The sequence below is a fragment of the Styela clava genome, chromosome 6, assembly GCF_964204865.1.
Source record: "Styela clava chromosome 6, kaStyClav1.hap1.2, whole genome shotgun sequence".
Classification (NCBI taxonomy): Eukaryota; Metazoa; Chordata; class Ascidiacea; order Stolidobranchia; family Styelidae; genus Styela; species Styela clava.
In genome coordinates, this window is record NC_135255.1 from 13,414,080 (window position 1) to 13,441,494 (window position 27,415).

General features: G+C 33.8%; 5 protein-coding genes across 6 annotated transcripts; 3 read left to right on the forward strand and 2 right to left on the reverse strand.

The window, feature by feature from the left end:
- Positions 1-292: 292 nt before the first annotated feature.
- LOC144424526 (uncharacterized) lies at positions 293-2,491 on the forward strand. 2 transcript variants are annotated; one of them, XM_078113907.1, is made up of 4 exons: positions 293-716; positions 1,109-1,180; positions 1,378-1,595; positions 2,031-2,491. In XM_078113907.1, exons 1-4 carry the CDS (start codon positions 458-460, stop codon positions 2,220-2,222), a joined length of 741 nt encoding a protein of 246 aa, XP_077970033.1. In that variant the 5' UTR covers positions 293-457; the 3' UTR covers positions 2,223-2,491. The 2 variants fall into 2 exon arrangements, with proteins under 2 accessions (XP_077970033.1, XP_077970034.1); XM_078113908.1 differs by having other exon boundaries at positions 1,378-1,591; positions 2,031-2,168.
- A 121-nt stretch (positions 2,492-2,612) lies between these two features.
- LOC144424524 (uncharacterized) lies at positions 2,613-5,380 on the forward strand. Its single transcript, XM_078113905.1, has 4 exons — positions 2,613-3,802; positions 4,191-4,271; positions 4,549-4,766; positions 5,189-5,380. Exons 1-4 carry the CDS (start codon positions 3,544-3,546, stop codon positions 5,378-5,380), a joined length of 750 nt encoding a protein of 249 aa, XP_077970031.1. The 5' UTR covers positions 2,613-3,543.
- A 387-nt stretch (positions 5,381-5,767) lies between these two features.
- On the reverse strand, positions 5,768-10,184 carry LOC144424534 (uncharacterized). The gene is made up of 7 exons (XM_078113916.1): positions 9,996-10,184; positions 8,990-9,154; positions 8,786-8,867; positions 7,625-7,788; positions 7,110-7,237; positions 6,484-6,603; positions 5,768-5,931 (listed from the first exon to the last, which is right to left on the reverse strand). The coding sequence occupies exons 3-7, from the start codon at positions 8,792-8,794 to the stop codon at positions 5,768-5,770; spliced, it is 585 nt and encodes a 194-aa protein (XP_077970042.1). The 5' UTR covers positions 8,795-8,867; positions 8,990-9,154; positions 9,996-10,184.
- Positions 10,185-13,836: 3,652 nt separating this feature from the next.
- On the reverse strand, positions 13,837-26,697 carry LOC144424516 (zinc finger C3H1 domain-containing protein-like). The gene is made up of 13 exons (XM_078113895.1): positions 26,486-26,697; positions 25,474-25,638; positions 25,047-25,173; positions 22,317-22,480; positions 21,620-21,747; positions 21,002-21,119; positions 20,307-20,454; positions 17,589-17,733; positions 17,130-17,283; positions 16,365-16,472; positions 15,644-15,839; positions 14,678-14,781; positions 13,837-14,037 (listed from the first exon to the last, which is right to left on the reverse strand). The coding sequence occupies exons 2-13, from the start codon at positions 25,515-25,517 to the stop codon at positions 13,929-13,931; spliced, it is 1,545 nt and encodes a 514-aa protein (XP_077970021.1). The 5' UTR covers positions 25,518-25,638; positions 26,486-26,697; the 3' UTR covers positions 13,837-13,928.
- LOC144424537 (uncharacterized) lies at positions 18,382-19,360 on the forward strand. Its single transcript, XM_078113921.1, has 3 exons — positions 18,382-18,649; positions 18,801-18,872; positions 19,072-19,360. Exons 1-3 carry the CDS (start codon positions 18,415-18,417, stop codon positions 19,314-19,316), a joined length of 552 nt encoding a protein of 183 aa, XP_077970047.1. The 5' UTR covers positions 18,382-18,414; the 3' UTR covers positions 19,317-19,360.
- Positions 26,698-27,415: the final 718 nt, after the last annotated feature.

Here is a 27,415-nt window from a genome sequence, read left to right on the forward strand (position 1 = left end):
ACGAAAAGGTCAAAACTTCTATTCACAAGTCACAACAATACCAAAAGTGCAGAAATTTTCATAGCAAAATAGCATGGGAAACAAGTTTTTTGTAATTTCCCATGACAACCCAAAACATTCCACAACAATTTTCATACACTTTCCCAAGATAATTCAAAACACTCAACAAAAATAGCATTTTTAGTCGTTTGAATTTAGTGGTTGAAAACAAAACAGAATCTAAAAAAGAATGCATCATCCCAATATAAATACTTGCTACAGTACGTTGCTTAATGTAGTAGGTTATGAAGCATAGATGTATTTGCCTCTATTTATAAATTACAGATTGTAAGATGTAAGTGGAATTGCAAGTGGATTAATCAAAGCCATATACGTATGCATTCAATTCACTATAAACTAGCTGTATTGACTGCATTTGAGTTATAATGCTAATGTTAGCTTCAAACAGGCATTAAATATGAGTAAGGGTATACTATATTGTATGTTTTTGAGCATTCAATTGCTCGTCAATCAAGTATATTGCAATCAAAGAATTTGCATGCAAATTGAAAATGTCAATGCAGAAGAAACGTACCCAATTCCACCACAACGAAGCTCACAGGGTGTTCCAGGCAAACATGGACCACCTGGTGAAATTGGCCCGAAAGGGCCACAGGGGCCAAGAGGCCCAAAGAGAATTGTTGATTATGAAAGAATGAATGCAGCAATAGAATCAGGTAATTTAAATTATTATTTATTTGCTATTGCCCGTAAGCATCAGTGGGGCTTGTACAAAGCCTTGTTTCGAGTGGAAGATCATGCAAAAATTACAGATTTCCCTTTATAAGAATATATTGAAGTTTACTTTTTATTGTAAATATATATATATGCTCTACATCTTTTCATTTGATGATATGAAGACTTTCCGTATGAATGGACTTGGTATATACAAACTTAATAATGTGGTTTTGGCAGAACATCCAAGTATGTTGTGTTGCAAACTTTATTCACTCATTGATTGAAAAATTCAAAAAAATAGTGTATCACTAATTTCAATGTTTTTAAAAAATTTAGTTTGTTTGATTTGTACTATTAGTTCAGCGACCCATTTATATATAACTTATTTCAGCGATAAATGATCTGCGGACAGAAACGGAAGAAAAGATGAATAAAACCATGAATGATCTTCAGCAGAGGATAGGTAGCTAATAGTTACTAAACTATCAATTATGTAAAACTGTTTTGTTAACATTACATGATGAATTTTTTGACGAAGAGTTTTGAAATATAAAATTAAAAGCCAACTAGAAATATAAAAGTTGTTTGGCAAACATGATTTAGAATCTAGAATTCCCAATAAACAGAACTAAATATAATTTTCTTTTTCTAAATAAATAGTCAACTGCGAAGTCTTTTACAAGAATACTTGTTATCGGATGGAACTTCGCGAAACCAAAATGAATTTTGACCAAGCAACGCAAACATGTAGAGATATTGGTATGAATATTGGATACATTGAAGATGAAACACATTACCAAAAAATAGCAGAGTTAGTCAGATCAAAATCAACATTATCTAGAACAGGATACTGGACAGGACTATTGTACATAAAGTCAGTGAGTACTAGTATTTTAAATTTGATTTATAATGAATATGGTGAACTACCAATTCTTTATCATATATATCTAATTAAATTATCATTGATTTATCTCAGCATAGGCTCGGCGGTGTAGAGCATAGTGCTAAGCATTAGGAATATGCTTGCCACAGCACCTCTGATTACACTGCGTGGGTTCGCAGGCCCTATCCCTTTGGGGATAACAATGCACGAGATCATTGCTGGACTCCTCGCTTCCTAGGGTGGTTCACATAAATGCTGGTCAATTTCGGCTTCTTTCACCATCAAGTTCATTCATCACAAAACAACTAACCCCATACCCGACACGGGACTACTAACCAGACGAGAGGTTGTGGTCCCCCATATGGTTATTAAGCAACCTTATCATCTCCCCCTTGATACATATGTTTAACTCCTATCTTATTTATTTCAGCAACTTGTGACACTTTCTGGAAATCCCTTATCGTTCATTAAATGGCATCCAAGTAAACCCAACAGTGGTGAGCAATATAAAAATGTGTACATTTGGGTAATGAAAGATACAGGAAATGTATACCAGGGCATGGATACCTACATTCCAACATTCAAACAAGCTGGAGTGTTATGTCAAATCATGAATACTTAAGATCATATTAGCAAGCATTGTCAACCGAGTTCTTTTCGTTAAGTTCTCTGATCACACAATATTACAATGCTAGTTATATTGTCAAATTACATACAGCATATGGAGCACCTGATTACAGAATTCTATTTTATTATTCTTTTATGATTCGATTATTATCGTGCTTGTTATCAATTACGTTACCTGCGATGTGACTATGGTCAAAATTAATATTGAATTGTGTTTTTTGTTGGTATTGGTGACAAATATATAAATAAAAAAAAAGGATATTATTGTCGGCATATATAAAAGATAGAGATGGGAGAAGCATATTTGATTACTAAAGCAGTTGTTTTGTGGAAAACAGCAAATTTCAATTACATATCAGTCAAACAGACGATTATTCTTAAAAACATTAATTATTCAGGAGGAAATTCGATCTGAGCAACTTCATGGATACTCTGAAATAAAGGAAATTCGAGATGCAAAATACTATTTCGAACTTACAAATGACTGTTTTCGGTATTTCATCATTTTTTAACACGAAAATGTCAAGTGTTTTATTGAAAACAACACCAAAAGTGCGGAAATGTCATAGCAAAATAATATGGGAAACAAGTTTTATGCAATTTCCCATGGTAACCCAATATATCCAATATATTCATGGCAAAATATTATCACCTTACACATTGGAGTTTACTGCTTGAAAAAACACAACACTTGAAAGCTAACTACCGTGTCAATTCAACATAAATACTTCCAGTATTCAAAATTTACGAGCTAAACCAAAGAATACTCTTGTTGCAGTAGGTTGGCGAGCATAGATGTATTTGTCTTACGGTAACTTTATAATTAACAATTAGTAAGATAAGTTTCATTTAATTGGAATTTATAGAAATCAAATCTCATTTATCGATTATGATTTGAACAGTTAAAAACAATCTCATTTATCGATTATGTTTTGAACTGTAAAAACATACTCGACATTGTAGCATTAATAACCTTCTCGGGCTTTCATCCACAATGTTGGATACAAATGTATGAGTGTCGGGTAAGCCATATAATGATGGTTAGTTACGGCTTCCTCCTCCTTTTTTTTTTTTTAGTTACGGCTTCCTCCTCCCTTAAATTTATGCATCTGAAACTAAGTTGTTCCTCTATCCATTCCCATGACCAACATATATACAAATCCTAACCTAAGTAAAAACCGTAAGTAAGTAATTGGAAAAGTACAAACGCTACAAGTGCGATAATCTATGGCAGAAATGTATGTAATCAATTTATTCTAAGCCAGCTGTGTAGACTGCATTTCAATTCTAATGCTAGCTTTAAACAGGCGTTAAATATGAGTAAGGGTATACTATATTGGATGATTTTGAGCATTCAATTGTTCGTCAACCAAGTATATTGCAATCAAAGAATTTGCATGCAAATTGAAAATGTCAATGCAGAAGAAACGTACCCAATTCCACCACAACGAAGTTCACAGGGTGTTCCGGGCAAACGAGGGCCACCTGGTGAAATTGGCCCGAAAGGATCACAGGGGCCCAGAGGACCAAAAGGAATTGTTGATTATGAAAGAATTAATGCAGCAATAGAATCAGGTAATCTAAATTAATATTGGCCGTAAGCATCAGTGGGGCTTGTACAAAGCCTTGTTTGAAGTGGAAGATCTTGCAAAAATTACAGATTTCCGTATATAAGAATATATTGAAGTTTACTTCTTATTGTATATATATATATAGTTTACATCTTGATAAATGATGATATAATGACTGTCTGTATGAATGGACTTATATAGGTATAGGTATAGAAAAAACTTAATAATTGGGTTTGTGCAGAACATCCAAGTACCGGCATATTATGTTGTGGACTTTATTCACTCATTCATTGGTAAAATTAAAACCATGTATCACTAATTTTGATGCTTTTATAAAATTTAGTTTGTTTGATTTGTATTATTACTTCAATGACCCATACTTTTATATTTAGCGATAAATGATCTGCGGACAGAAACGGAAGAGAAGATGAATAATGTTAACAAAACCCTAAATGATCTTAGGCAGAGGATGGGTAATAGTCGACTAAAACTATCAATTATGTAAAACTGTTTTGTTAACATTACATGATGAATTTTTTTGTCAAAGAGTTCTCAAACATAAAATGAAATGCAAACTGGAAACACAAATAAGATTTGAATCTAGAATTCCCAACAAACAGAACAAAATGTAATTTTCATTTTCTAAATAAAATAGTCAACTGTGATGATTCAGAATCGAGAATTTCCAACATGAATATAAATTATTTTCAAACCGAGATAACTAAATTTTTCATTTTCTAAATATAATAGTCAACTGCGAAGTCTTTTACAAGAATAATTGTTATCGGATGATACTTCCCAAAACCCAAATGAATTTTGACCAAGCAACACAAGCATGTAGAGATATTGGTATGAATATTGGATACATTGAAGATGAAACACATTATCAGAAAATAGCAGAGTTAGTCAGATCAAAATCAACATCATCTGTGACAGGATACTGGACAGGACTATTGTACATAAACTCAGTGAGTATTTAAATTTGATTCATAACGAATATGGTGAACCAGCAAATATTTATCATTTCTATCACATTAAATTATCATTGACTTATCTCGGATTAGGCTCAGAGCATAGTGCCAAGCTTTAGGAATACGCTTGCCACAACACCTCTGATTACCCTGCGTGGGTTGGATGGTCCGATCCTGTGTGGGATAACTATGTACGAGATAATTGCTGGACTTCTCGCTTCCATAGGGTGGTTCACATAACCACTGGTCAGTTACAGCTTCCTTCACCATCAAGTTCATGCATCAGAAAACTGGCCAACCAACCCCATACCCAACATGTCTGGTACCCGTACAAGAGGCTGCGGTACCCCATATCATTATTAAGTCGCCTTATCGCCTCATCCTTGATACATATGTAACTCCTATCCTATCTATTTCAGCAACTTGTAACACTTTCTGGAAATCCATCATCATTCACTAAATGGCATCCGGGTACACCCAATAGTGGTGAGCAATACAAAAATGTGTACATTTGGGTCAGGAAAAATACAGGAAGTGTAGACCAGGGCATGAATAACTACATTCCAACATACACACAACATGGAGTGTTATGTCGAATCATGCATACTTAAGAGCATATTAACAAGCATTGTCTACAGATTTCTTATTTGTTAATTTCTCCGATCACACAATACTACAATGCTAGTTATATTGTCAATATTCAAATAACGTAAATCGTATCGTGCACCTGATTACAGAATTCCATTTTTTATTATTTTTTCATGATTTGACTATTATCTTGCTTGATATCAATCACATATCAAGTAAATATGGTCAAAATTAATTTTGTGTTTTTTTGGTACTGGCAACAAATATATAAATAATACAAAATTAAAATAGTATGGTTGGAATAAAAGATAGATGGGAGAAGCATATTTGATTTTTAAAGTAGTAGTTTTGCGGAAAACATCAAATTTTCATTTCACGGCAGTCGAAGGATTAATTGACTAATTAATGGATTAATTCCAAAAATATACCTGTGTGGCAGATAAGCTGTCGCCCTTCTTCACCAAAACATCTGCCCATGTTATAGAAATACCAGTCACTCCCTTTTTGATCTGGGTTATCGTTTCCTCATTTATTGACAGTTTTTGTATCGCATTAGTCATAGTTTTACACAAAAACCAAGAGGAAATTTTTTTCTCCCATGAAAATGATGTTATAAATATAACTTTGCCATTGACAAGATGTTTATATAACCTCATTTGTATTTTTCTATTTTTTCCAACAAAAATGGAAATGAGATAGACAGGAAGAAATTGAAAACTCATTCAAACTTTTTCTTTTATTTCTAGAATCTTATTATTTTCAGGAACAAATTATTAAAGTTACAGAATCTCTGACAATACATTTTGATTAATATGGAATAAAAATTTACATTTAGTTTTGAATTTGCGATAATCTTTAGAATAGAAAGACATAAATCAGAATGATATGTTTTACTTTTTAATGTATATATACTATGTAAATAAAATCATTCAGTTAATCAGTTGTTTTATTCGTCGATATTGGGCTGATTGGCCATTGTGAAGAAACCAAATACAACGAAGATCACATCATGGGGGAAATACAACATAGAATTCAATGATAGAAATGAACGGAAATGAACGGGTTGTAAAGTACTGGTTAGGATGACAATCAATCGAGATAAAAAAAAAGAGAATTCCCAATTCTTACTTGCAACTATTAGCAGCGTTCTCCCATTTTTGCTGAGATATTTCCAATCGCAATCTTTCCCGAAGTAACTGTAGAGCTGATAATGGATCTTCATTTGATGAAGAATTCTTGATAGCAACTGAATCAAACCTATAGTAAAATTTAGAATAACTTCAATCAGAAAAATCAGAAAGTACAAATGACACAACTGCCCAAATGAGCGAAGCCATTAAAAGAATCATATATTTCAAATTCATTGAAAAAATTAGTTGTGAACGATTATTCACAATATTTAATTACAGCAATGAGATGGTGCCTAATTTAGGTCGTAATTGTAATTATATCAATGGATACCCTACAGACAACAGAAGATATATGGCCTATTTAACTCGTGATGACATCACAAATATAAAAAAAAAACTAGTAAAAACAATGTTTATACTATTCCTAATATTTTCAAATTTATCTGTGTAAATTTTTCCATCTTACCAAACGAAAAAACTCAAAAATAATTTCATAATGTATTTGGAATGATAAATTATTTAATTTGGCCACCCCTGACCCATACCGTTATCTGAGTAAACAGGTAAAAACGTTGAGAATCACCCCTAATGGGCATATTCGATAGTCTATTAGGCTACTCACCGTCAAGGTCAGCATGCAGGTTTGAATAGAAACTTTCATCAAGTTTATTCCTTGAAATAAAGTCAAGCTGAACTTCTAATCCTGGATAAACTTTGATCCCGAGATAATTTCGAGCATTGCATGCAGAGCTAAAAGTGACAAATAAATGATATGTATTTCTGCTCAATATAGAAATTTGACTCACTCACAAATTCAAAGTAATTATGAGAATAACGGATTCAGGTATTTATTATCACTGTATATAAAAAATTCAGTCAGATTTTGAAGTCTAAATGAGAAAACTCACTCGCACCTTCCGCTGCCTACAACACCCTGCACAGGTATCAACTGAGAACTCACTTAAACCCAATCAAAATTTATGAAGCTACTGCTATTCGAACGGCCCCGGATCTTCTCAGTTAGGCATTGCCTACACATTTTTATAATACCTTGGGTGAGGTAGGACTTATGGGACATTAACCCAAGATGTTTAATATTATTAAAGTAAACATAAAACTCAATTTTTGTTACATTACCTTATATTTGGAAAAAAGCACAGTGGAAGAGTATTGAAATGCACGACGTTAAAATATGCCAACCAAAGATGATTAAGATCAGTCGACGTCAAACATCTATTCAAAGAAGACGTAGAAAAGGTGGGAAACTTCTGACATTGTGGAGAGAATTCTTTTACTGTTACCTGTAGGAATATTTTTGAATGTTAGAGGGACAAAAGTCGTAAACAAAGGTCCGTCTAGATAAGGGTTATTCAAAATGAACCCTCCGCTCCACTAGGGGACCACAGAGAGTTTCCCTCTGGGCAAAAAGCACTTTAACTAGGTTTCATTCACGATGACGATGACAGATCTAGGTTAACATTCCTAATTCCTATGTAAAATCTTGTCTGATATTATGCAGAAAATTTGAAATTTGAAAAAATTTCTTTTGAAATATTTTGCTCTCGGTAACAAATTATACATATGGATAGCTATACTATTTCTCATTGTTGTTATTCTTGTTGACGTTATTTGGAAAAAATTGCCAGTACTGCTTGATTTCTCATTTTTAGTACTCAGATAGAAAAAGTTGCAAATTTGCTATTGCTTTTATTTTATTTCTCAAATTTTTCTATGAGACCATTATATTTACAAAAAAATTTTAGGGCTTTAAGTAAAGGGGACATTTTTTATTTCATCACACTGGTCTTTTTTGTCATAATTGGTGCTCTGAGGTCTTAAAATCCTGGTACCGATACCGTAACCCTTTGATGCACAGAGGGTCATATAGAAATGGTTATCTGGCCTGATTGGTTCAACAGTTATTTTTAATGTATACCTTCAACATTGGAGCATTAATAAATATCGTTAGTCAAATGAACTTAACTTATTGAGACAATGTAACTATTTATTACGAAATTCGAATTATTAGAAATATACTTGAAAATGATTAATTTGATCAAAAAAATAATTGTTACTTTCAACAATGGTAAAATCTTTAAAAATTTGGCGATTATAATAATTGAAGTTGAGTTTGTTGCAACACTGTTTGCAAAAGCTATCTTGAAGTAACATCTGGTGATAAACCATTTACAGGGATCCCACCTTATAAAGAGAAAGAATATTGATAACAAACAACAATAAAATTTACGAAAAGGTCCCAAAGTCAAAAACAAAGTAAAAGAATAACGTAAAAATCACCTTCAACATTATTCAGCAAGTTTGAAATGAGTTGATCGTAAAGAAATTCCCTTTTTACAACATTTAAATCCTACGTCGGAAGCTGTAAAACAAGTCAAACAATCTTGTGGCATTATGGAATTAGAGGGGTAGCAAACCAACTCCTGGCAACTACTTGACCAATAGAATGCAATTTGTTCAAATTGGTTCATACTATTCCTCTACCTTGCCTGTGTCCTCCAGGGATCTTGCTTGTGTCTCAACAGCATTCTTAATTATTCATCAATGATCTTCCCCACAGCTTCACATTATTTTCAAAATTGTTCGCTGATGACACAAACCTTCATGATAGCGACAAGTCTCCGAATGTGCTTGAGTCCAGAGTGAACACTAAAATACAAAACAGTAGCAAATTGATGAAACTTAACAAACTAATATTGAATGTTGAAAAATCAAAAACTATGCTATTGTGTTAGATGCTGTATCGGCTTAGGTGTTTCACTTCAATTTCAACTTTGTGCATGGTTTACTTCACCCTGTTTCAGTCTCATTTGCAATATGGATTTGTAAATTGGGGATCAGCTAAGAAAACCATTCTACGTCGAATCGAGATAATTCAAAACAGCGCTATGTGTGCTGTACTCTTTGCTGGATCAATGTCAAAATTAAACCCCCACTACCATAAGATGCAACTAATCAAAATGGCAGATATTTATAAAAGCGAGGTATTAAAACTCATGCACCAGCACCATAAAACTGCCTACTGCATTTTGTCAAACAAACCAGTGTACACTCTTGTGCAACTTGGTCCGCTGCCAATAGCCCATACTATGTGCCTCGCTATTCCACCAATCAGCCAATTGTTCTAGATTTATATGGAATGAGTGTTATCTTTATTTGTCCATGTTTTTTATAATAGGCTATCACCATCACCATAATAATTTTCATCAACACTGTGGTTTACTTTGTTTCCAGTAATATTTGCTCCCTCCTGACCAATGACGTTGTTTAATGTCATTGTCCTGACAGAGCAAAATAACTCCAGTATGACTTTTTCCCACTAGTAGGTATTTTACCTCAATATGCTCAAGATACCTTAATACTGTAATAGGCTATTCATCCATCATATAAATTTTCATAAATGTGGTAGTATGTGCACCTTACAAGAGTCACAGCAAAAATAACGTAATAGGCTATGAACTTTTCCAATAACTGAATGAAGGCAAATTACATTCAATTTTCTGTTGCCTTTAATAGTCAAGTTCCATAACAGGCTAATCATCATTGCATTAATACATTCCATATACGTTGTTTCACATTTTCCAATATTACGTGCTCCTGGCATCGCAATCAAACTTAAAAATGACATTTTTCTGCATAAAGTCCAATTCATGTATTTCTAGTTTCCACTGTTGTTGCGGGGACACAGAGGTAGCCAACTTTTGGGCGACAACTGCGATATTTGATAAGTTTTTTTGTTTCGTTGACGTTGGCACGTGTCCTTCACCCGCGTAACCGAGCGAGGGGGGGGGGGAGTATAAAAATATAGTGAAGTTTGCGATGTCGTAGCAACTGCACATAGCAGTTTATACATTTATGTGAATGACCAAGTGAATATACCCCCTGTCCATAGGTTTCAGTCCCTTTATACAACTTGATGTACAGTAGGCGAACAAAATTAGTTACCTCCATATTTGTACACACACCTTTGGAGCGAGGTTTAATCATGGTGTTAAAATCAGTAGGAAAGAGTAACTTCACATCCACGGAGGTATTAGGATTATCAATTCGTTCTTTGCTCGTAACAGTAAGACAGAACCAACGACTAACATACCTGAAGAGTGCTAACAAAAATAAATGTAGACTCCTCGAACCACAATCACCTAAGACAGGCCTGGCTATGTTGTAAAGTTGGTAATAGATACCGGTTTCATGTCATATTACCAATTTCAACGAGTTACGTTTACTTTTGGAAATCAGTTGAATAAAACAATCAACTGGTTTAGTGTTCATTATTTTGTTTTAGTTGGTAATATATTATCTACTGCTAGAGATTCTCGCATCGATCCTCAAAGTCAACACCACTATAATTTAGGAGAACATTGATACTTAGTTTATACGCGGAGAACGGGGACGCTATATTTTTCGAACTAGTAAAACTGTCGTCGATTGTTCTGCAGTCCTATTCCCTTACTAATGTGGCGCCCTAGTTTGAAGAGTCTGATCTAGACATTGACTCATTGAGCAGATATGGGTAAATATCTAAACCGTATGGTACTACTTTATGGACTTGAAAACTGCCTTGGAGGCCTTTTCCCAATGTAACGAGATCCAGGCAATAACCAGTTTGGTAAAATATGCACATAAAGTTACGCAAATGTATTTATTAAAAAAAATTAATAATATGCAATCAAAAGCATTTTTGCTTGCAGTGAGTGTCCAAGTGGAAAATGGAATCACGAAATACAGAAAAGGGGCAAAGCAGTGACGGAAACATAAATACAAAGACTGAAAAAATATAAACTGCTGAAGATCAAAAAAAATGTTGGATCTTCTAAACTTCCAAATTTGCAGAAAATGAGATATTCTAGACAAGGATCTTCTCACGAACTCGACAATAATTGAGCATCATTCACACGAACAAATCGTATGCACAAAACTTTGGTTTAGGTCGGAAGGAATCATCCAGTTTCTTGACAATATTCTGGAGTAGAACTGATCTTCACAAACACCTTCCATCAATTCGTTAAGATTACACTTAAACTAAGCAAGTAGTCCTACAATACACCAAGTACTGCATAAAACAAAACAATATTAATTGGCATCTGCAAAGCCCATGAAGGAGCCGAGATGCGAAAATAACAGTTCATGTTTGTTGTAGAACGGGACCTACAGCAGTATTAAACAGTACTTACTGCAAGTTGAGAAGAACGGGTACTGCAGAATATATGAATCGAAGATATAGCTGGAAAAAAAAATAAGTGGCAAAGATGTGTAGAAAAGATTAATGTTGTTATGAAAGTTTTTTTTTATATTCTGCTCTATCGAAATGGAAGAAAAGTTTGATTAGGACAAATACAGGCAACCACCCTGCTGTATTCTAAGGGCGCTCACTTCCGAATACCCTACATTTCTATTTTCTGATGCAAAATATACTGTATAATTATATACAAAAATGCAAAATATTGAGATGCTTAATATAGTAACAAAGATAACCAACCACTCTCACCTTTTTATTGCAAGAAATTAACTTAAGGAGTTTTGGGCAGAAGACATCCTGCATCCATCTGTAACCATGATGAACATCGAATCTTTTCCGGAATAAAATCTTCAGGTTTCGCATATGTTTTCAGAGTGGTGAGATACTGCAATAACAGAGAAATTGTATATTAAAACAAACAAATAGTAACAACATTGTGTAGAATGGAAAGGAATATAGAAAGAAGATTAACGAATCAAAAATCCACAATGTCAGTTCTTTTTGCGGTTTCAATACAAGACATCTTGAGTAATTTCCGAAGCAATCAAAACACCTCCAACAGGCAATGCAAGAGTGATTTCAAATATCTGAAGTTACTATAAACTTTATCTGCCTCTCTTAACACAATACTCTATCCTGTTGTTCCTAAACTGTTCTGATGAAGAGACTAAATACAAGTCGATATAAATATTTAACCTGAAATTTTAGATTGGATGTATTCTAAATATGCATGTTACTATTCGATAATAGGAAGAAAAAAATCCAGGAGCCCTAAGTCTGCTGAAACTATACTGAAATCAAATGAATATGAGTTTCTTATTACTTTAAAATGGGACATTCCTAAAATAGTGTGAGAAAGAATTTTAAAAGAAAATTTCTTTATTTTTCTTCAGAATGCAAAATAATAGGAATGTCCATAGAATTCAGACACGACGAAGCCCGGGTTTCAGGGCTATAACATGCAGAAAACGCAATTTACTGTTTTAAAATATTCTGAATAAATTGTACAAATTCAAAAACTTGAAGATTCCAGACTTCAAAGTCAAAACTAAAAGAATGACGAAATTCAAGCAAAGGACTAAATTAACAGTTTAAATGATGCTATTTAAATGATTTGGTTTCTGCAGACTAACTACTTAACTTTTATGCTTTTGTATCGGTGAATCCATATGCACTTAATGCAAGGATGCTGTAGTAAGAGTGGAGATAACTATCCTAGTGATTCAAAAGTCTTGATGCACACTAACACAAATATATTTTTATAACGTTTCGTCTGACATTGAACTTGAAACAATGATGACAGGCTTTCAAATCAAACTGAAATGCTAGTCTTTCAACCAGCAAGATTATTAAAACTTCTGGTGTATCACTAGCAAAACAAAGCAGTTTTACAATCCAACCCTCTGACTCTTGATTCATTGAAATAAGAAAGTGCATCTGATTTCAGCACTAGTTTAATCGAATGAACATTTAACTGTGGCAAATACAAGACACATTCAAAAATCTCATTCTATTCAAGCTGGAAATTTTCTACCTGCATCTTAAGGACATCTGAAATTAAAACTCCCATAATAGCTAGTTCAAATTTCAACTCATAATCTGAAAGTATGAAAATATGACCCACGAAGAACTCTAAAATGAATGCAATCAAAATAAATCGATTTTACGTACATTTGCAAGAAGCCACATGGTCCCAATTTTTGTACGAAATTATCACTTTACAAATATAACAACTTTCTAATTGCACTCACCTGTTGCCCAGCAAACAAAGTTTAAAACATTTTACTAGTTAAGAAAAATTTATATTTACATCAGTCCACAGCTCACGAGAATACGGTACTGCATCCACAGACCGCCGGGACAGATGTATTGCCTAAAATAGGGATTATTTTCAATAAACATAATTGTCACTTTGTCAATTTCACAAAATCAAAACTTGATACTCGTACCTTTGATATTCTTCCACGAGAGAAAAGTGACGAGACTGATCTAGTGAATTTTGTGAAAAAAAAAAAAATTATTAAGTTCCCTCATGAAACTTTAATAAACCAATTAAAGAAGGAATTAAACATTTAACATCTAATTACTTAGCTTTACATACAACTCGTAAGAAAAGATGTTGATTAACATAAAACTTGAATAGAAAATAAATCAAATATTAATCAAAAGATTATTCAAGATTTACTACATTTTCCACATCATCATGTTTTGACACAATGTAGTTGAAGTTATCCTCCATAATATAGAAACGATTGTTGAGTCATCTCCAAAACTGAGAAAATGTCGGCAAGCCCTGGAATATAAAAATATATTCCATAAAATTTGGAATATCTGAGTAAATGTTCCCGAAACCTTGATCTAAAATGCTGATGAAAGTACAGTCAAAATTGAAAAACCAAACAAATATTATTTTTCCATTACAAGATAATTCACAAAGACTGTGTATATCAAATACTAATTCTAAATGCCTATGAAGAACGCTAAAGCTGAAATGTTTCTACAATAACATTTCCAAATTTGGTATACCCTAATGGTCCCTTGTTTGATTGGAAAATTGTTGTTAAAGAATTCCTTTTACTTGAATATAAATTCAAAAATTCACCAAATCAAATACAAATATTCATAAACTTATTTAAATAGCTGCATATTAGTTTGCGCTCCCGAAGTATGTGAACCAAAATGGCAGACACCGGAACGTAGTACGTGTAGGCTACTAGGTTAGGGTTAGGCCATATTTTTATGCCAATTTTCCTTATTTTAGTTCTACTACGAGTTCAGGGACTAGGCAAGTGACTCCTATACTATGTACCTGAAATTATGGCCTAGCCCTAATCTGGTACACATACTACGCTCGAGTGTTTGCCATTTTGATTCACATACTACAGGAGTACCTACTAGTTTACCTTCCAACAAATCACCATTTATCCACTTACCTCAATAACAGTGGAACATTATACGGCATCAGATCAGTAAGAAAATTATAAGCAGTTGATATGTGTTGCCTTGTATGAAAGCATGATAAGTAGATAGACGCAACCTGAAGTTTATAAAATAGTAAAATCAATATCATCATGTAAATACTGTCATTATCAAAAATCGTTCGGTCTATGCATTATTATATTTTATATTTAAAATATTTAGTATCCTAAATGAGTTTATTATCATTAAGCAAAAAAGCAAATTCACAAAAATCTTTATTATTCCGAGAATTAGACATAAACATTTATAAAAAATAAAAAGATATAAATTTGAAATATAATAAACAATAATAACAATAATAAACAACTGTACACTTACTATTATTATGTATCATGTTAGAATCTGGTAACCTAGAGCAGTGCTCTTCAACCGGGTATACGGTATACACTTGTGTATACCAGACCAAAAGTTGGGTATACAACTGAAAAAGGGTATACGAAAGGTGTACAGCGTAAATTAGGAAATCTAAACTCTAATATATATAATTAATTATAAAATATTCAATTGGAGACAACAATGCAAACGCGGCGCACATGAAATATAAAATGTTATTAACGCTAAGAACCGACGTGAGCACGTTGTTACATCACAATTTAAATAGATAATACGGTCATGTGTCTGGGTTGGTGATTTCGTCTGCCATGCACTTTGTTTGATTTACGTCGAACATTATTCCCGTCGACGCTAAGGCAGTCAGTCAAATTTATAACTTGCGGTCACTAGCCTATTAGATTGCATGATGAGATTGCAGTACAATATGGCCCTAAATGTTATTGTTTATTTGAGCCTCAAATAAACATTGGTATTTGTAAGGTATACAAAGTTCTTGAAAAACTGTAAAAGGTATACTTCGATAAAAAAGGTTGAAGAACACTGACCTAGAGTACATCATCGCCAATAAGTTCACATTATATTTCTACCTGATTATGAAATGTGTAGTCAGAAAATCTGGCATCAGAGCTGAGCAATTCATCAATGGCTAAATCTGGAGAACAAGTTGTTATGCATCGACGAATAACTGCAGTAAAATTCTTTAGCCATATTTGACGCGTTTTTACAGTTATTGTTGTTGGTTCGACTAGTTTTGAAGCAAGATGCTGACGATATAGAAGATATCTGTAAAGAAAATTTGATATAAAAAATGGACTCGGGATATTTTTTTTTCTAAATGAGAGATGCTTTGACCATTTATGTAGTAGTAGTACTTACATATTTATCCTGGAGAAGAGAAAAGAATGGGAATGGACGCTTAGCACAACGCGCCACTGGATATCATCAAGATGTCAAAGGTGACGTGATCATGTGACAATTAAGAAGTCGCTTATACAATTTTTAATTCAGATTCTCAGGCATGGCTGGAAACATTATCTAGCAATTGATTAGTTTTTTCGTTGTCTCCAAAATGTGGGTACAATTAAACAACTGAATGATTATTTTGTCTTCCTAAAAGTTTTAATTCAGTCACAAGGATCAAAAATGAGTCCTGGGAAGAGAAACTAAAATTAGCTATCAATACTTTTGCATTTTACAATGATGGTATCAAGAAGTATCCAAATAATTATTTCGAGGAAAATGAATTATTCGAATTTTATTTTTTTTTTATTATTAAAAAAATTTGCGAATCTGATTATAAAGTCCCACCTTAGCCATATTTGTTTTCTATCATTTTCATCACCCACATCCACAATTGCCTTTTCATAATAATCCAGTATAACGTTGACAGATTCGCTGGATAAATCGAGAATTACACTGAAAAGAACATGATACACCATAAAGCATTGTTCAAAAATGAATAGAATCCAAATAGGAATTCCATTACGATTTCCGTAATCACAAACATCGATTGAGTGGCACATCAGGATATTTCTGGATCTACAGGGTGTCCATAAAGTCCCTTTATATTTTCAATTTTGTTACGAAGTCAGGTCTAAATATATCTTAACCAGGTTTGTTGTTTTTTAATCATTGAATTCAAAAGTGTTTTTACTTCATCGATCTCGATAAGTATGTTGATAGGTATTTGTTGGTTTGTTTGTCTGTCAGACACTTTCGTATGTTACGCAATATCTCACGAAAGTGAGGTAGAATCTACTCCAAATTTTGCATGTGCATTCATCATATATCGGACTAGAAGCCTATTGATTTTGGAGGAATTATGTCGTATAATTAGCAAGTTATTAATTTATTAGTGATGGGACATGCAGTGTCGCTATTTAGTCAGAGCGAAGGAATCGAAACTGCAGATCGATAAGTCGATGGTCTCCGATTGCTAGCTAGTTTAATACATCTGTAAGGGCCGAAACAATTTATGACATCAATAAATACCATTTGTAATATTAAAAAAATTGAGACACCATATATATCTTAACACTCATAATTTCAACAGCCTTGATCTATTTCACTTACATGTAAATCATCCATAAATACGCTTTGTTCTTTCCAACAATTTTCCAACTAATTTCCGGTAAAAGAGAAAGATGTTTGTCAGTCAATGAATCCGATAATCTCAATAAATAGTGAAATAATTTCTTCAATTCTGATAAATTAATCACATCTATATCTGAAAAAGAAACCAAAATGAAGCTAAAATTGAGAACCTAATATTAATATTAAAATCATGTCAACACTTAGGGTGTAATAAACTAGGCAATGTCGAAACCTGGTAACTACAGGGTGGTGGCTAGAAAACAGTACCAACCTAAAACAACCTAGAACCTAAAAGAAATAAAAATGTATCGAAAAAGAAATAAGCACGCATTTTATTTGTGATGTCATGTGACCTTCAGATTTTCTGCTTTTTTATCGACCACCCTGGTGTATTTCACATGGTGAAACTTGATTTTATAAAAACTACAAAACTTTTACCTATTTTCAAATAAGCTGAAGCACAAGTTTCAAAATACAGAAGTGCAGCATCAATGTCCGATGATTCTTGATTCAATTGAAACAAAGCTGCTTCATAACATAGTTTTGCATCAGATGGATTTTCTGTCACAGCTTCTTCAAACACCTTTGAAAAAGTAATATTAAATAGATTACAATTCTTTTTGCCTGTTTGTTTATTGCATTGCATTAACGATTTGACATTTCTCATTTATTACCACAAAAAAATAATTTTTATTTTTTTATACTTAAAATAATAATTTTGATATTTCAGTGCCTTTTTTATGCTTTTAGTGGCTCAGTGATAGTTAGTTACATAGTTTATAGCTTTTTCAAGCTGCAAAATAACATTTCAAACGCCCAAATGTCTGTTTTTCAGGCACTTCGTCATTTTCTCACACAACACATTTTGACAACAATACCAAACGCGCAGAAATTTCACAGCCAAATAGCATGGGAAACAAGTTTTTTGCAATTTCCCATGGCAATTCAAAACACTTCACGACAAAAATAGCACTTTTTTAGCCATTCAAATTTAATGGATGGAAACATTCCAACCTCTGAAATCTAAACGAATACAAAAATTCAATATAAATACTTTGCTTGCTACAGTAGTACAGTCAGCTGCTTAATGCAGTAGGTTGGCATGCATAGATGTATTTGCCTCAACTAGACGTTTCATTGAAATGGAATTGCAACTTGATTAATTTTAGACAGAAATGTATGTTAGACTGCATTTGAGTTTCAATTCTAATATTTGCTTTAAAACAGGCGTTAAATATGAGTAAGTAAGGGTATACTATATTGGATGTTTTTGAGCATTCAATTGCTCGTCAACCAAGTATATTGCAATCAAAGAATTTGCATGCAAATTGAAAATGTCAATGCAGAAGAAACGTACCCAATTCCATCACAACGAAGTTCACAGGGTGTTCCGGGCAAACGTGGGCCACCTGGTGAAATTGGCCCAAAAGGATCACAAGGGCCCAGAGGCCCAATAGGAATTGTCGATTATGAAAGAATGAATGCAGCAATAGAATCAGGTAATTTAACTTAATATTGGCCGTAAGCATCAGTGGGGCTTGTATTAAATTGAAATAAGGTATCCCTAACATTGATTCATTTGAAAATTTAGTTTGTTTGATTTATACTATTAGTTCAGCGACCCATACTTTTATATGTAACTTGTTGCAGCGATAAATGATCTGCGGACAGAAACGGAAGAGAAGATGAATAAAACTATGAATGATCTTCAGCAGAGGATGGGTAATAGTTACTAAACTATAAGTTATGTAAAACTGTTTTGTTAACATTACATGATGAATTTTTTGTCAATGAGTTCTCAAACCTAAAATGCAAACTGGAAACATAAAAATTGTTGGGCAAATAAAATTCAGAATCCAGAATTCCCAACATGAATTTAATTCATTTTTAAATAGAGCTAATTGAAAATTTCATTTTCTAGATAAAACAGTCAACTGTGAAGTCCTTCACAAAAATAAATGTTATCGGATGATACTTCGTGGGACCACAATGCATTTTGACCAAGCAACACAAGCATGTAGAGATATTGGTATGAATATTGGATACATTGAAGATGAAACACATTACCAAAAAATAGCAGAGTTAGTCAGATCAAAATCAACATCATCTGGGACAGGATACTGGACAGGACTATTGTACATAAACTCAGTGAGTACCGGTATTTAAATATGATTCATAATGAATATGATACCAAACTACATATTCTTCATCATTTCTATCTCATCAAATTATCAATGATTTAGCTCAGTTCAGGCTCAGCGGTGTGTTGAGCAAAGTGCTAAGCGTTAGGAATATGTTTGCCACAGCACCTCTGATTACCCTGTGTGGGTTCGCTGGTTTGAATCCTGTGTGGGTTAATTATGTACAAGATGAATGCAGGACTCCTCGCTTTCATAGGGTGGTTCACATAACTGCTGGGCAGTTACGGTTTCCTTCACCATCAAGTTCATGCATCAGAAAACTGGCCAACTAACCCCACACCCAACATGATTATTGAGCCGCCTTTTTGTATCCCCCTTGATACATATGTGACTCCTACCCTATCTTTTTCAGCAACTTGTGACACTTTCTGGAAATCCATCACCGTTCACTAAATGGTATCCGGGTAAACCCAATGGTGGTGAGCAATACAAAAATGTGTACATTTATGTCATGAAAGATACAGGAAATGTATACCAGGGCATGGATAACTACATTCCAACAGCCACACGACCTGGAGTGTTATGTCAAATCATGAATACTTAGATCATATTAACAAGCATTGTCTACAGATTTCTTATTTGTTAACTTCTCCGATCACACAATACTACAATGCTAGTTATATTGTCAATATTCAAATAACGTAAATCGTATCGTGCACCTGATTACAGAATTCCTTTTTTTATTATTATTTTATGATTTGATTATTATCTTGCTTGATATCAATCACATATCAAGTGAATATGGTCAAAATTAATATTGTGTTTTTTTGGTACTGGCAACAAATATATAAATAATACAAAATTAAAAAAGTATGGTCGAAATAAAAGAAAGAGATGAGAGAAGCATATTTGATTTTTAAAGTACGGTAGTAGTTTTGCGGAAAACATCAAATTTTCATTTCACGGCAGTCAAAGGATTAATTGACTAATTAATTGATTAATTCCAATACTATACCTGTGTAGCAGATAAGCTGTCGCCCTTCTTCACCAAAACATCTGCCCATGTTATAGAAATATCAGTCACTCCCTTTTTGATCTGGGTTATCGTTTCCTCATTTATTGACAGTTTTTGTATCGCATTAGTCATAGTTTTACACAAAAACCTGTAAAACCAAGAGAAAATTTTTTTCTCCAATGAAAATGATGTTATAAATATAACTTTTCCATTGACAAGATGTTTGTATAACCTCATTTGTATTTTTCTATTTTTTCCAACAAAAATGGAAATGAGATAGACCAGAAGAAATTGAAAACTCATTCAAACTTTTCCTCTTATTTCTAGAATCTTATTATTTTCAGGAACAAATTATTAAGGATACAAAATTTCTGACATTACATTTTGATGAATATGGAATAAGAATTTACATTTAGTTTTGAATTTGCGATTTTCTTTAGAATAGAAAGACATAAATCAGAATGATATGTTTTACTTTTTAATGTATATATACTATGTAAATAAAATCATTCAGTTAATCAGTTGTTTTATTCGTCGATATTGGGCTGATTGGCCATTGTGAAGAAACCAAATACAACGAAGATCACATCATGGGGAAATGCAACATAGAATTCAATGATAGAAATGAACGGGTTATAAAGTACTGGTTAGGATGACAATCAATAGAAGTAAAAAAGAGAATTCCCAATTCTTACTTGCAACTATTAGCAGCGTTGTCCCATTTTTGCTGAGATATTTCCAATCGCAAACTTTCCCGAAGTAACTGTAGAGCTGATAATGGATCTTCAGTTGATGAAGAATCCTTGATAGCAACTGAATTAAACATATAGTAAATTTAAGAATAACTTTGAAAAATCAGAAAACACAAACGACAGAACTGCCCAAATGAGCGAAGCCATTGAAGAAATCATATATTTCAAACTTATTAAAAAATTAGTTGTGAACGATTATTCACAATATTTAATTACAGCAATGAGATGATGCCTAATTTAGGTCGTAATTGTAATTATATCGATTCATACCCTACAGACAGAACAGAAGTATGGCCTATTTAACTCATGATGACGTCACAAATATAAAAAAAAAAACTAGTAAAAACAATGTTTATGCTATTCCTAATATTTTCAAATTTATAGGTGTAAATTTTTTCATCTTATCAATCGAAAAAATTCAAAAATAATTTCATGATGTATTTGGAATGATAAATTATTTAATTTCGCCACCCCTGACCAATACCATTATCTGAGTAAACAGGTCAAAACGTTGAGAATCACCCCTAATGGGCATATTCGATAGTCTATTAGGCTACTCACCGTCAAGGTCAGCATGCAGGTTTGAATAGAAACTTTCATCAAGTTTATTCCTTGAATTAAAGTCAAGCTGAACTTCTAATCCTGGATAAACTTTGATCCCGAGATAATTTCGAGCATTGCATGCAGAGCTAAAAAGTGACAAATAAATGATATGTATTTCTGCTCAATATAGAAATTTGACTCACTCACAAATTCAAAGTAATTATGAGAATAACGGATTCAGGTATTTATTTTCAATGAGAAAACAAGGACAAGGGAGTGCTGCTTTGAGAGCAATAAGATAGAATGTTTCATATTTGATAGGATATTGTGGAGAAAAAAAACAATAAAATAGCTTACTAACCACATTACACACCATAACATATCCTATTATTCGATGCTAGTCTACATTAGGTATGGGGAAAAGGTAACCAATTGATTATTTGAAATAGATAATGTGGATATGGATAAAACTTGGCATTTTTAGACGCTCACTCGCAACTTCCGCTGCCTACAACGCCATGTACAGGTAGCAATTGGGAACTCACTCGAACCCAATCAAAATTTATGAAGCTACTGCTATTCGAACGACCCCGGATCTTCCCAGTTAGGCATTGCATTTTTATAATACCTTGGGTGAGGTGGGACTTATGGGGCATTAACCCAAGATGTTTAATAATATTAAAGTAAACATAAAACTCAATTTTTGTTACATTACCTTATATTTGGAAAAAAGCACTGTGGAAGAGTATTGAAATGCACGACGTTAAAATATGCCAACCAAAGATGATTAAGATCAGTCAACGTCAAACATCTATTCAAAGAAGATGTAGAAAAGGTAGGAAACTTTTGACATTGTGGAGAGAATTCTTTTACTGTTACCTGTAGAAATGTTTTCGAATGTTAGAGGAACAAAAGTCGTAAAATAAGGTCAGTCTAGATCAGTGGTTCCCAACCTTTCTATCCTGGCGGACCGGTAAAATTAAATTAAATGTACTCGCGGACCGGCAAAAAATTGAAATAACCGGAACAGATAATATAATGCAATGTCGGGCACTCAAAAAAGGCACACTTAAAAACATTTCACACGAAGAAAACTATCAAATAATGTGCCAGCCAAAAATTGAAATGGGTAAAACATAATTTAATACCATCTCTTTCGTAATAAAATGCAGTACTGGGCAGTGGCGTAGCAAGACTCTCGTGACCCCGCAAAAATATTTCGAGGAAATGACCCTAAAAACTCTCGGACAAAGGCTAAAACAACGCTTTTTTTATTTCGTCAAAAAGCATAACATGTCGCTATTAAAAGGCAATGGTAACAAAAAATTTGCCGTTTATCTTGGTTACTTTATATTTTTTTCATACGTGCGTACTCTTCTGCCCTTTTTCCGCGTTTCTGTGCGCCACTGAGAGGTTTTGCTTTCGACATCATTGTGACAGCCTTTGCCATTTTGCCGGTGCGATCAAACCACAAGACGCCGAAAATCGACGACTCCCTGGCATTGTTACTTAACAAAACGATTTGAGCAGAACTAACATCAACATTAGATGTGCATTACTGGTTTTGCAATGTAACTTTTGGTTTTGCGGCTTACCTTTCTAAATTCTAACCGCTTGGGCCCCTTGGCGCTGTGGGCCCTCCCGCCACTGCGGGGGTGGATGCTATGCCACTGGTACTGGGCACCCATTATGCGTGAGAAAGGCACGCATAAAACATTTCACATAAAAAACATGTACATGCCAAATATTGTATAAACACAATTAGCTCTAGTGAGAATTTTGCTGCTGTTTCGTTTCCAATATTGGATTGCAAACGAGGCCTCAAAGAAGTTTCTGCAACACGTAGCTCTGCAGAGGCGAGTAGCCGATTTTGTTGCTTCGTTTTAATTGAAGCTAGTGATGAAAATGTTTTTTCGCATAACGCAGTAACTGATTGAAAATACGGACAACAGTTTGATTGCTTACTTAGCGATGGGTATTCGCCATCAAGAGATATCCAAAATTGTGACAGTGATTCTTTCTTAAATCTGGACTGTAAAGTTGAATCACAATTTTAATTAAGTTTTTTTTTCTGACTGGCAAGTTGGCACCAGCATCAAAATCCTACTATGTCTGCTCAAAATATTGGAAAAGATCTCTGCCGCCCATTTTTTTGCGCGTCTCGTGACCACCTGCAGTGTCGCAACAAGTTCATATCTTACTGGAATATTATACTGCTCTTGACTGTTTTCTGGTTTAAACAAAGGAAATATGCATAACGTTTTATATAAATGGTCATAATAATCAGGAATATGACGCAGAACAGAAAAAGAACGCGTGCCAATTTTTAGCTTTTGAATTTTGCCATATTTGATGGAGTGCATTCGCGATGAATCGGACCAGAAAAAGCAAACATTGTGATTACTCGGCACCAAGATGTCGCAATATGACGGCGTGAGAGAAATTGCGTAATAAACCAACGCAACCTCATCTTCGGTAAAGCGATCGGAGCGCATTCGCGATGAATCGAGGCCAAAAAAGGGAAAAGTGTGATTACTCGGCGCCAAGATGTCGCGAATTACGTCGCAATATAACGATGGACAAGAAATTGCGTAATAAACCAACGCAACTTCGTCTTCGGTAAAGCGATTGAGACGGAATAAAAACAACGAAATTTCTCGCGGACGGGCGAAAAAGCTTCGCGGACCGGCACCGGTCCGCGGACCGGCGGTTGGGAACCACTGGTCTAGATAAGGGTTATTCAAAATGAACCTTCCGCTCCACTAGGGGACCACAGAGAGTTTCCCTCTGGGCAAAAAGCACTTTAACTAGGTTTCATTCACGATGACGGTGACAGATCTAGATTAACATTCCAATTTATCGAGTAAAATCTTGTCTGATATTATGCAGAAAATTTGAAAAAAAAAAAAAAATATTTCTTTTGAAATATTTTGCTCTCGGTCACAAACTATACATATGGTTAGCTATACTATTTCTCGTTGTTGTTATTCTTGTTGACGTTATTTGGAAAAAATTGCCAGTACTGCTTGATTTCTCATTTTTAGTACTTAGATAGAAAAAGTTGCAAATTTGCTATTGCTTTTATTTCATTTCTCAAATTTTTCTATGAGACCAATATAATTACGAAAAACTTTTAGGGCTTTAATTAAAGGGGACACTTTTTTATTCCATCACACAGGTCTTTTTATGTCATAATTGGTGCTATGAGGTCTTAAAATCATCGTACCGTGACCTTTGATGCACAGAGGGTCATATAGAAATGGTTATCTGGCCAGATTGGTTCAACAGTTATTGTTAATATATACCTTCAACATTGGAGCATTAATAAACATCGTTAGTCAAAATGAACTTAACTTATTGAGACAATGTAACTATTTATTACGAAATTCGAATAATAAGAAATATACTGGAAAATGATTAGTTTGATCAAAAAAATAATTCTTACTTTCAACAATGGTAAAACCTTTAAAAATTTGGCGATTATAATAATTAAAGTTGAGTTCGTTGCAACACTGTTTGCAAAAGCCATCTTGAAGTAACATCTGGTGATAAACCATTTACAGGGATTCCACCTTATAAAGAGAAAGATTATTGATAACAAACAACAATAAAATTTACGAAAAGGTCCCAAAGTCAAAAACAAAGTAAAAGAATAACGTAAAAATCACCTTCAACATTATTCAGCAAGTTTGAAATGAGTTGATCGTAAAGAAATTCCCTTTTTACAACATTCAAATCCTACGTCGGAAGCTGTAAAACAAGTCAAACAATCTTGTGGCATTATGGAATTAGAGGGGTAGCAAACCAACTCCTGGCAACTACTTGACCAATAGAATGCAATTTGTTCAAATTGGTTCATACTGTTCTCTTACCTTGCCTGTGTCCTCCAGGGATCTTGCTTGTGTCTCAACATCATTCTTAATTTTTTCTCAATGATCTTCCCCACAGCTTCACATTATTTTCAAAATTGTTCGCTGATGACACAAACCTTCATGATAGCAACAAGTCTCCGGATGTGCTTGAGTCCAGAGTGAACACTAAAATACAAAAAAGTAGCAAATCGATGAAACTTAACAAACTAACATTGAATGTTGAAAAATCAAAAACTATGCTATTGCGGTAAGGATGCTGTATCGGCTTAGGTGTTTCACTTCAATTTCAACTTTGTGCATGGTTTACTTCACCCTGTTTCAGTCTCATTTGCAATATGGATTTGTAAATTGGGGATCAGCTAAGAAAACCATTCTACGTTGAACCGAGATAATTCAAAACAGCGCTATGTGTGCTGTACTCTTTGCTGGATTAATGTCAAAATTAAACCCCCACTACCATAAGATGCAACTAATCAAAATGGCAGATATTTATAAAAGCGAGGTATTAAAACTCATGCACCAGCACCATAAAACTGCCTACTGTATTTTGTCAAACAAACCAGTTGCCAGTGTACACTCTTGTGCAACTCGGTCCGCTGCCAATAGCCCATACTATGTGCCTCGTTATTCCACCAATCAGCCAATTGTTCTAGATTTATATGGTATGAGTGTTATCTTTATTTGTCCATGTTTTTTATAATAGGCTATCACCATCATCATAATAATTTTCATCAACACTGTGGTTTACTTTGTTTCCAGTATTATTTGCTCCCTCCTGACAGAGCAAAATAACTCCAGTATGACTTTTTCCCACAAGTAGGTATTTTACCTCAATATGCTCAAGATACCTTAATACTGTAATAGGATATTCATCCATCATATAAATTTTCATAAATGTGGTAGTATGTGCACCTTAACAAAGTATGTGCACCTTGGTAGCAAAAATAACTTAATAGGCTATGAACTTTTCCAATAACTGAATGAAGGCAAATTTCATTTAATTTTCTGTTACCTTTAATAGTCAATGTTCCATAACAGGCTAATCATTATTTCATTAATACATTCCATATACGTTGTTTCACATTTTCCAATATTACGTGCTCCTGGCATCGCAATCAAACTTAAAAATGACATTTTTCTGCATAAAGTCTAATTCATGTATTTCTAGTTTCCACTGTTGTTGCGGGGAATCCCCTAGTTATTATGATCGATAAGCTTCGTCACCTCAGTGAAGTTACAGCTAAATGAAGTTTGACTTTGTGTGCGACTATCGTTGACATTTTTGAAATACATAAACGCAATAGCCCTCAGTGAAAAATATAATATTTATCCACTGAAAATTTCCAAGCAATTGGTCCAGTAGGTAATAAGAAAATATATTTTTTCATAACAAGAGCAAGAAAATGAATTCTAACAACAACATAATAACAAAACGATCCATATGTCCACTTTACTTAAAATAATAACTGTCATAGCAAAAATTTATTGCAATTTAAGAAGTTCAATTCGTTCACATGTCTTCCTGTGAGTCTGGATCGTAATTTGGAGACGGTAAGATGTAGCGGGTGTTGCTGGGACACAGAGGTAGCCAACTTTTGGGCGACAACTGCGATATTTGATAAGTTTTTTTGTTTCGTTGACGTTGGCACGTGTCCTTCACCCGCGTAACCGAGCGAGGGGGGGGGAGTATAAAAATATAGTGAAGTTTGCGATGTCGTAGCAACTGCACATAGCAGTTTATACATTTATGTGAATGACCAGGTGAATATACCCCCTGTCCATAGGTTTCAGTCCCTTTATACAACTTGATGTACAGTAGGCGAACAAAATTAGTTACCTCCATATTTGTACACACACTTTTGGAGCGAGGTTTAATCATGGTGTTAAAATCAGTAGAAAAGACTAACTTCACATCCACGGAGATATTAGGATTATCAATTCG

Bases quoted from the DNA above. Each gene is read 5' to 3' on its own strand.
- LOC144424526 (XM_078113907.1), top strand. From the start codon at position 458: ATGAGTAAGGGTATACTATATTGTATGTTTTTGAGCATTCAATTGCTC. The intron at 1,181-1,377 runs GTAGCTAATAGT...CTAAATAAATAG, and splicing joins TGATCTTCAGCAGAGGATAG to TCAACTGCGAAGTCTTTTAC. The intron at 1,596-2,030 runs GTGAGTACTAGT...TATTTATTTCAG, and splicing joins GACTATTGTACATAAAGTCA to CAACTTGTGACACTTTCTGG.
- LOC144424524 (XM_078113905.1), top strand. From the start codon at position 3,544: ATGAGTAAGGGTATACTATATTGGATGATTTTGAGCATTCAATTGTTC. The intron at 3,803-4,190 runs GTAATCTAAATT...TTTTATATTTAG, and splicing joins TAATGCAGCAATAGAATCAG to CGATAAATGATCTGCGGACA. The intron at 4,272-4,548 runs GTAATAGTCGAC...TAAATATAATAG, and splicing joins TGATCTTAGGCAGAGGATGG to TCAACTGCGAAGTCTTTTAC.
- LOC144424534 (XM_078113916.1), bottom strand. The intron at 7,238-7,624 runs GTAATGTAACAA...TGTCACTTTTAG, and splicing joins TGCTTTTTTCCAAATATAAG to CTCTGCATGCAATGCTCGAA. The intron at 5,932-6,483 runs AAGAATTGGGAA...TTTCCTCTTGGT, and splicing joins CGCTGCTAATAGTTGCAAGT to TTTTGTGTAAAACTATGACT.
- LOC144424537 (XM_078113921.1), top strand. From the start codon at position 18,415: ATGTTTTTGAGCATTCAATTGCTCGTCAACCAAGTATATTGCAATCAA. The intron at 18,650-18,800 runs GTAATTTAACTT...AACTTGTTGCAG, and splicing joins GAATGCAGCAATAGAATCAG to CGATAAATGATCTGCGGACA. The intron at 18,873-19,071 runs GTAATAGTTACT...TTCATTTTCTAG, and splicing joins TGATCTTCAGCAGAGGATGG to ATAAAACAGTCAACTGTGAA.
- LOC144424516 (XM_078113895.1), bottom strand. From the start codon at position 25,517: ATGATGTTGAGACACAAGCAAGATCCCTGGAGGACACAGGCAAG. The intron at 16,473-17,129 runs GTAAGTGAAATA...TGTTCTTTTCAG, and splicing joins TATTTATGGATGATTTACAT to TGTAATTCTCGATTTATCCA. The intron at 14,038-14,677 runs GTAAGTGGATAA...TTTATATTCCAG, and splicing joins AATGTTCCACTGTTATTGAG to GGCTTGCCGACATTTTCTCA.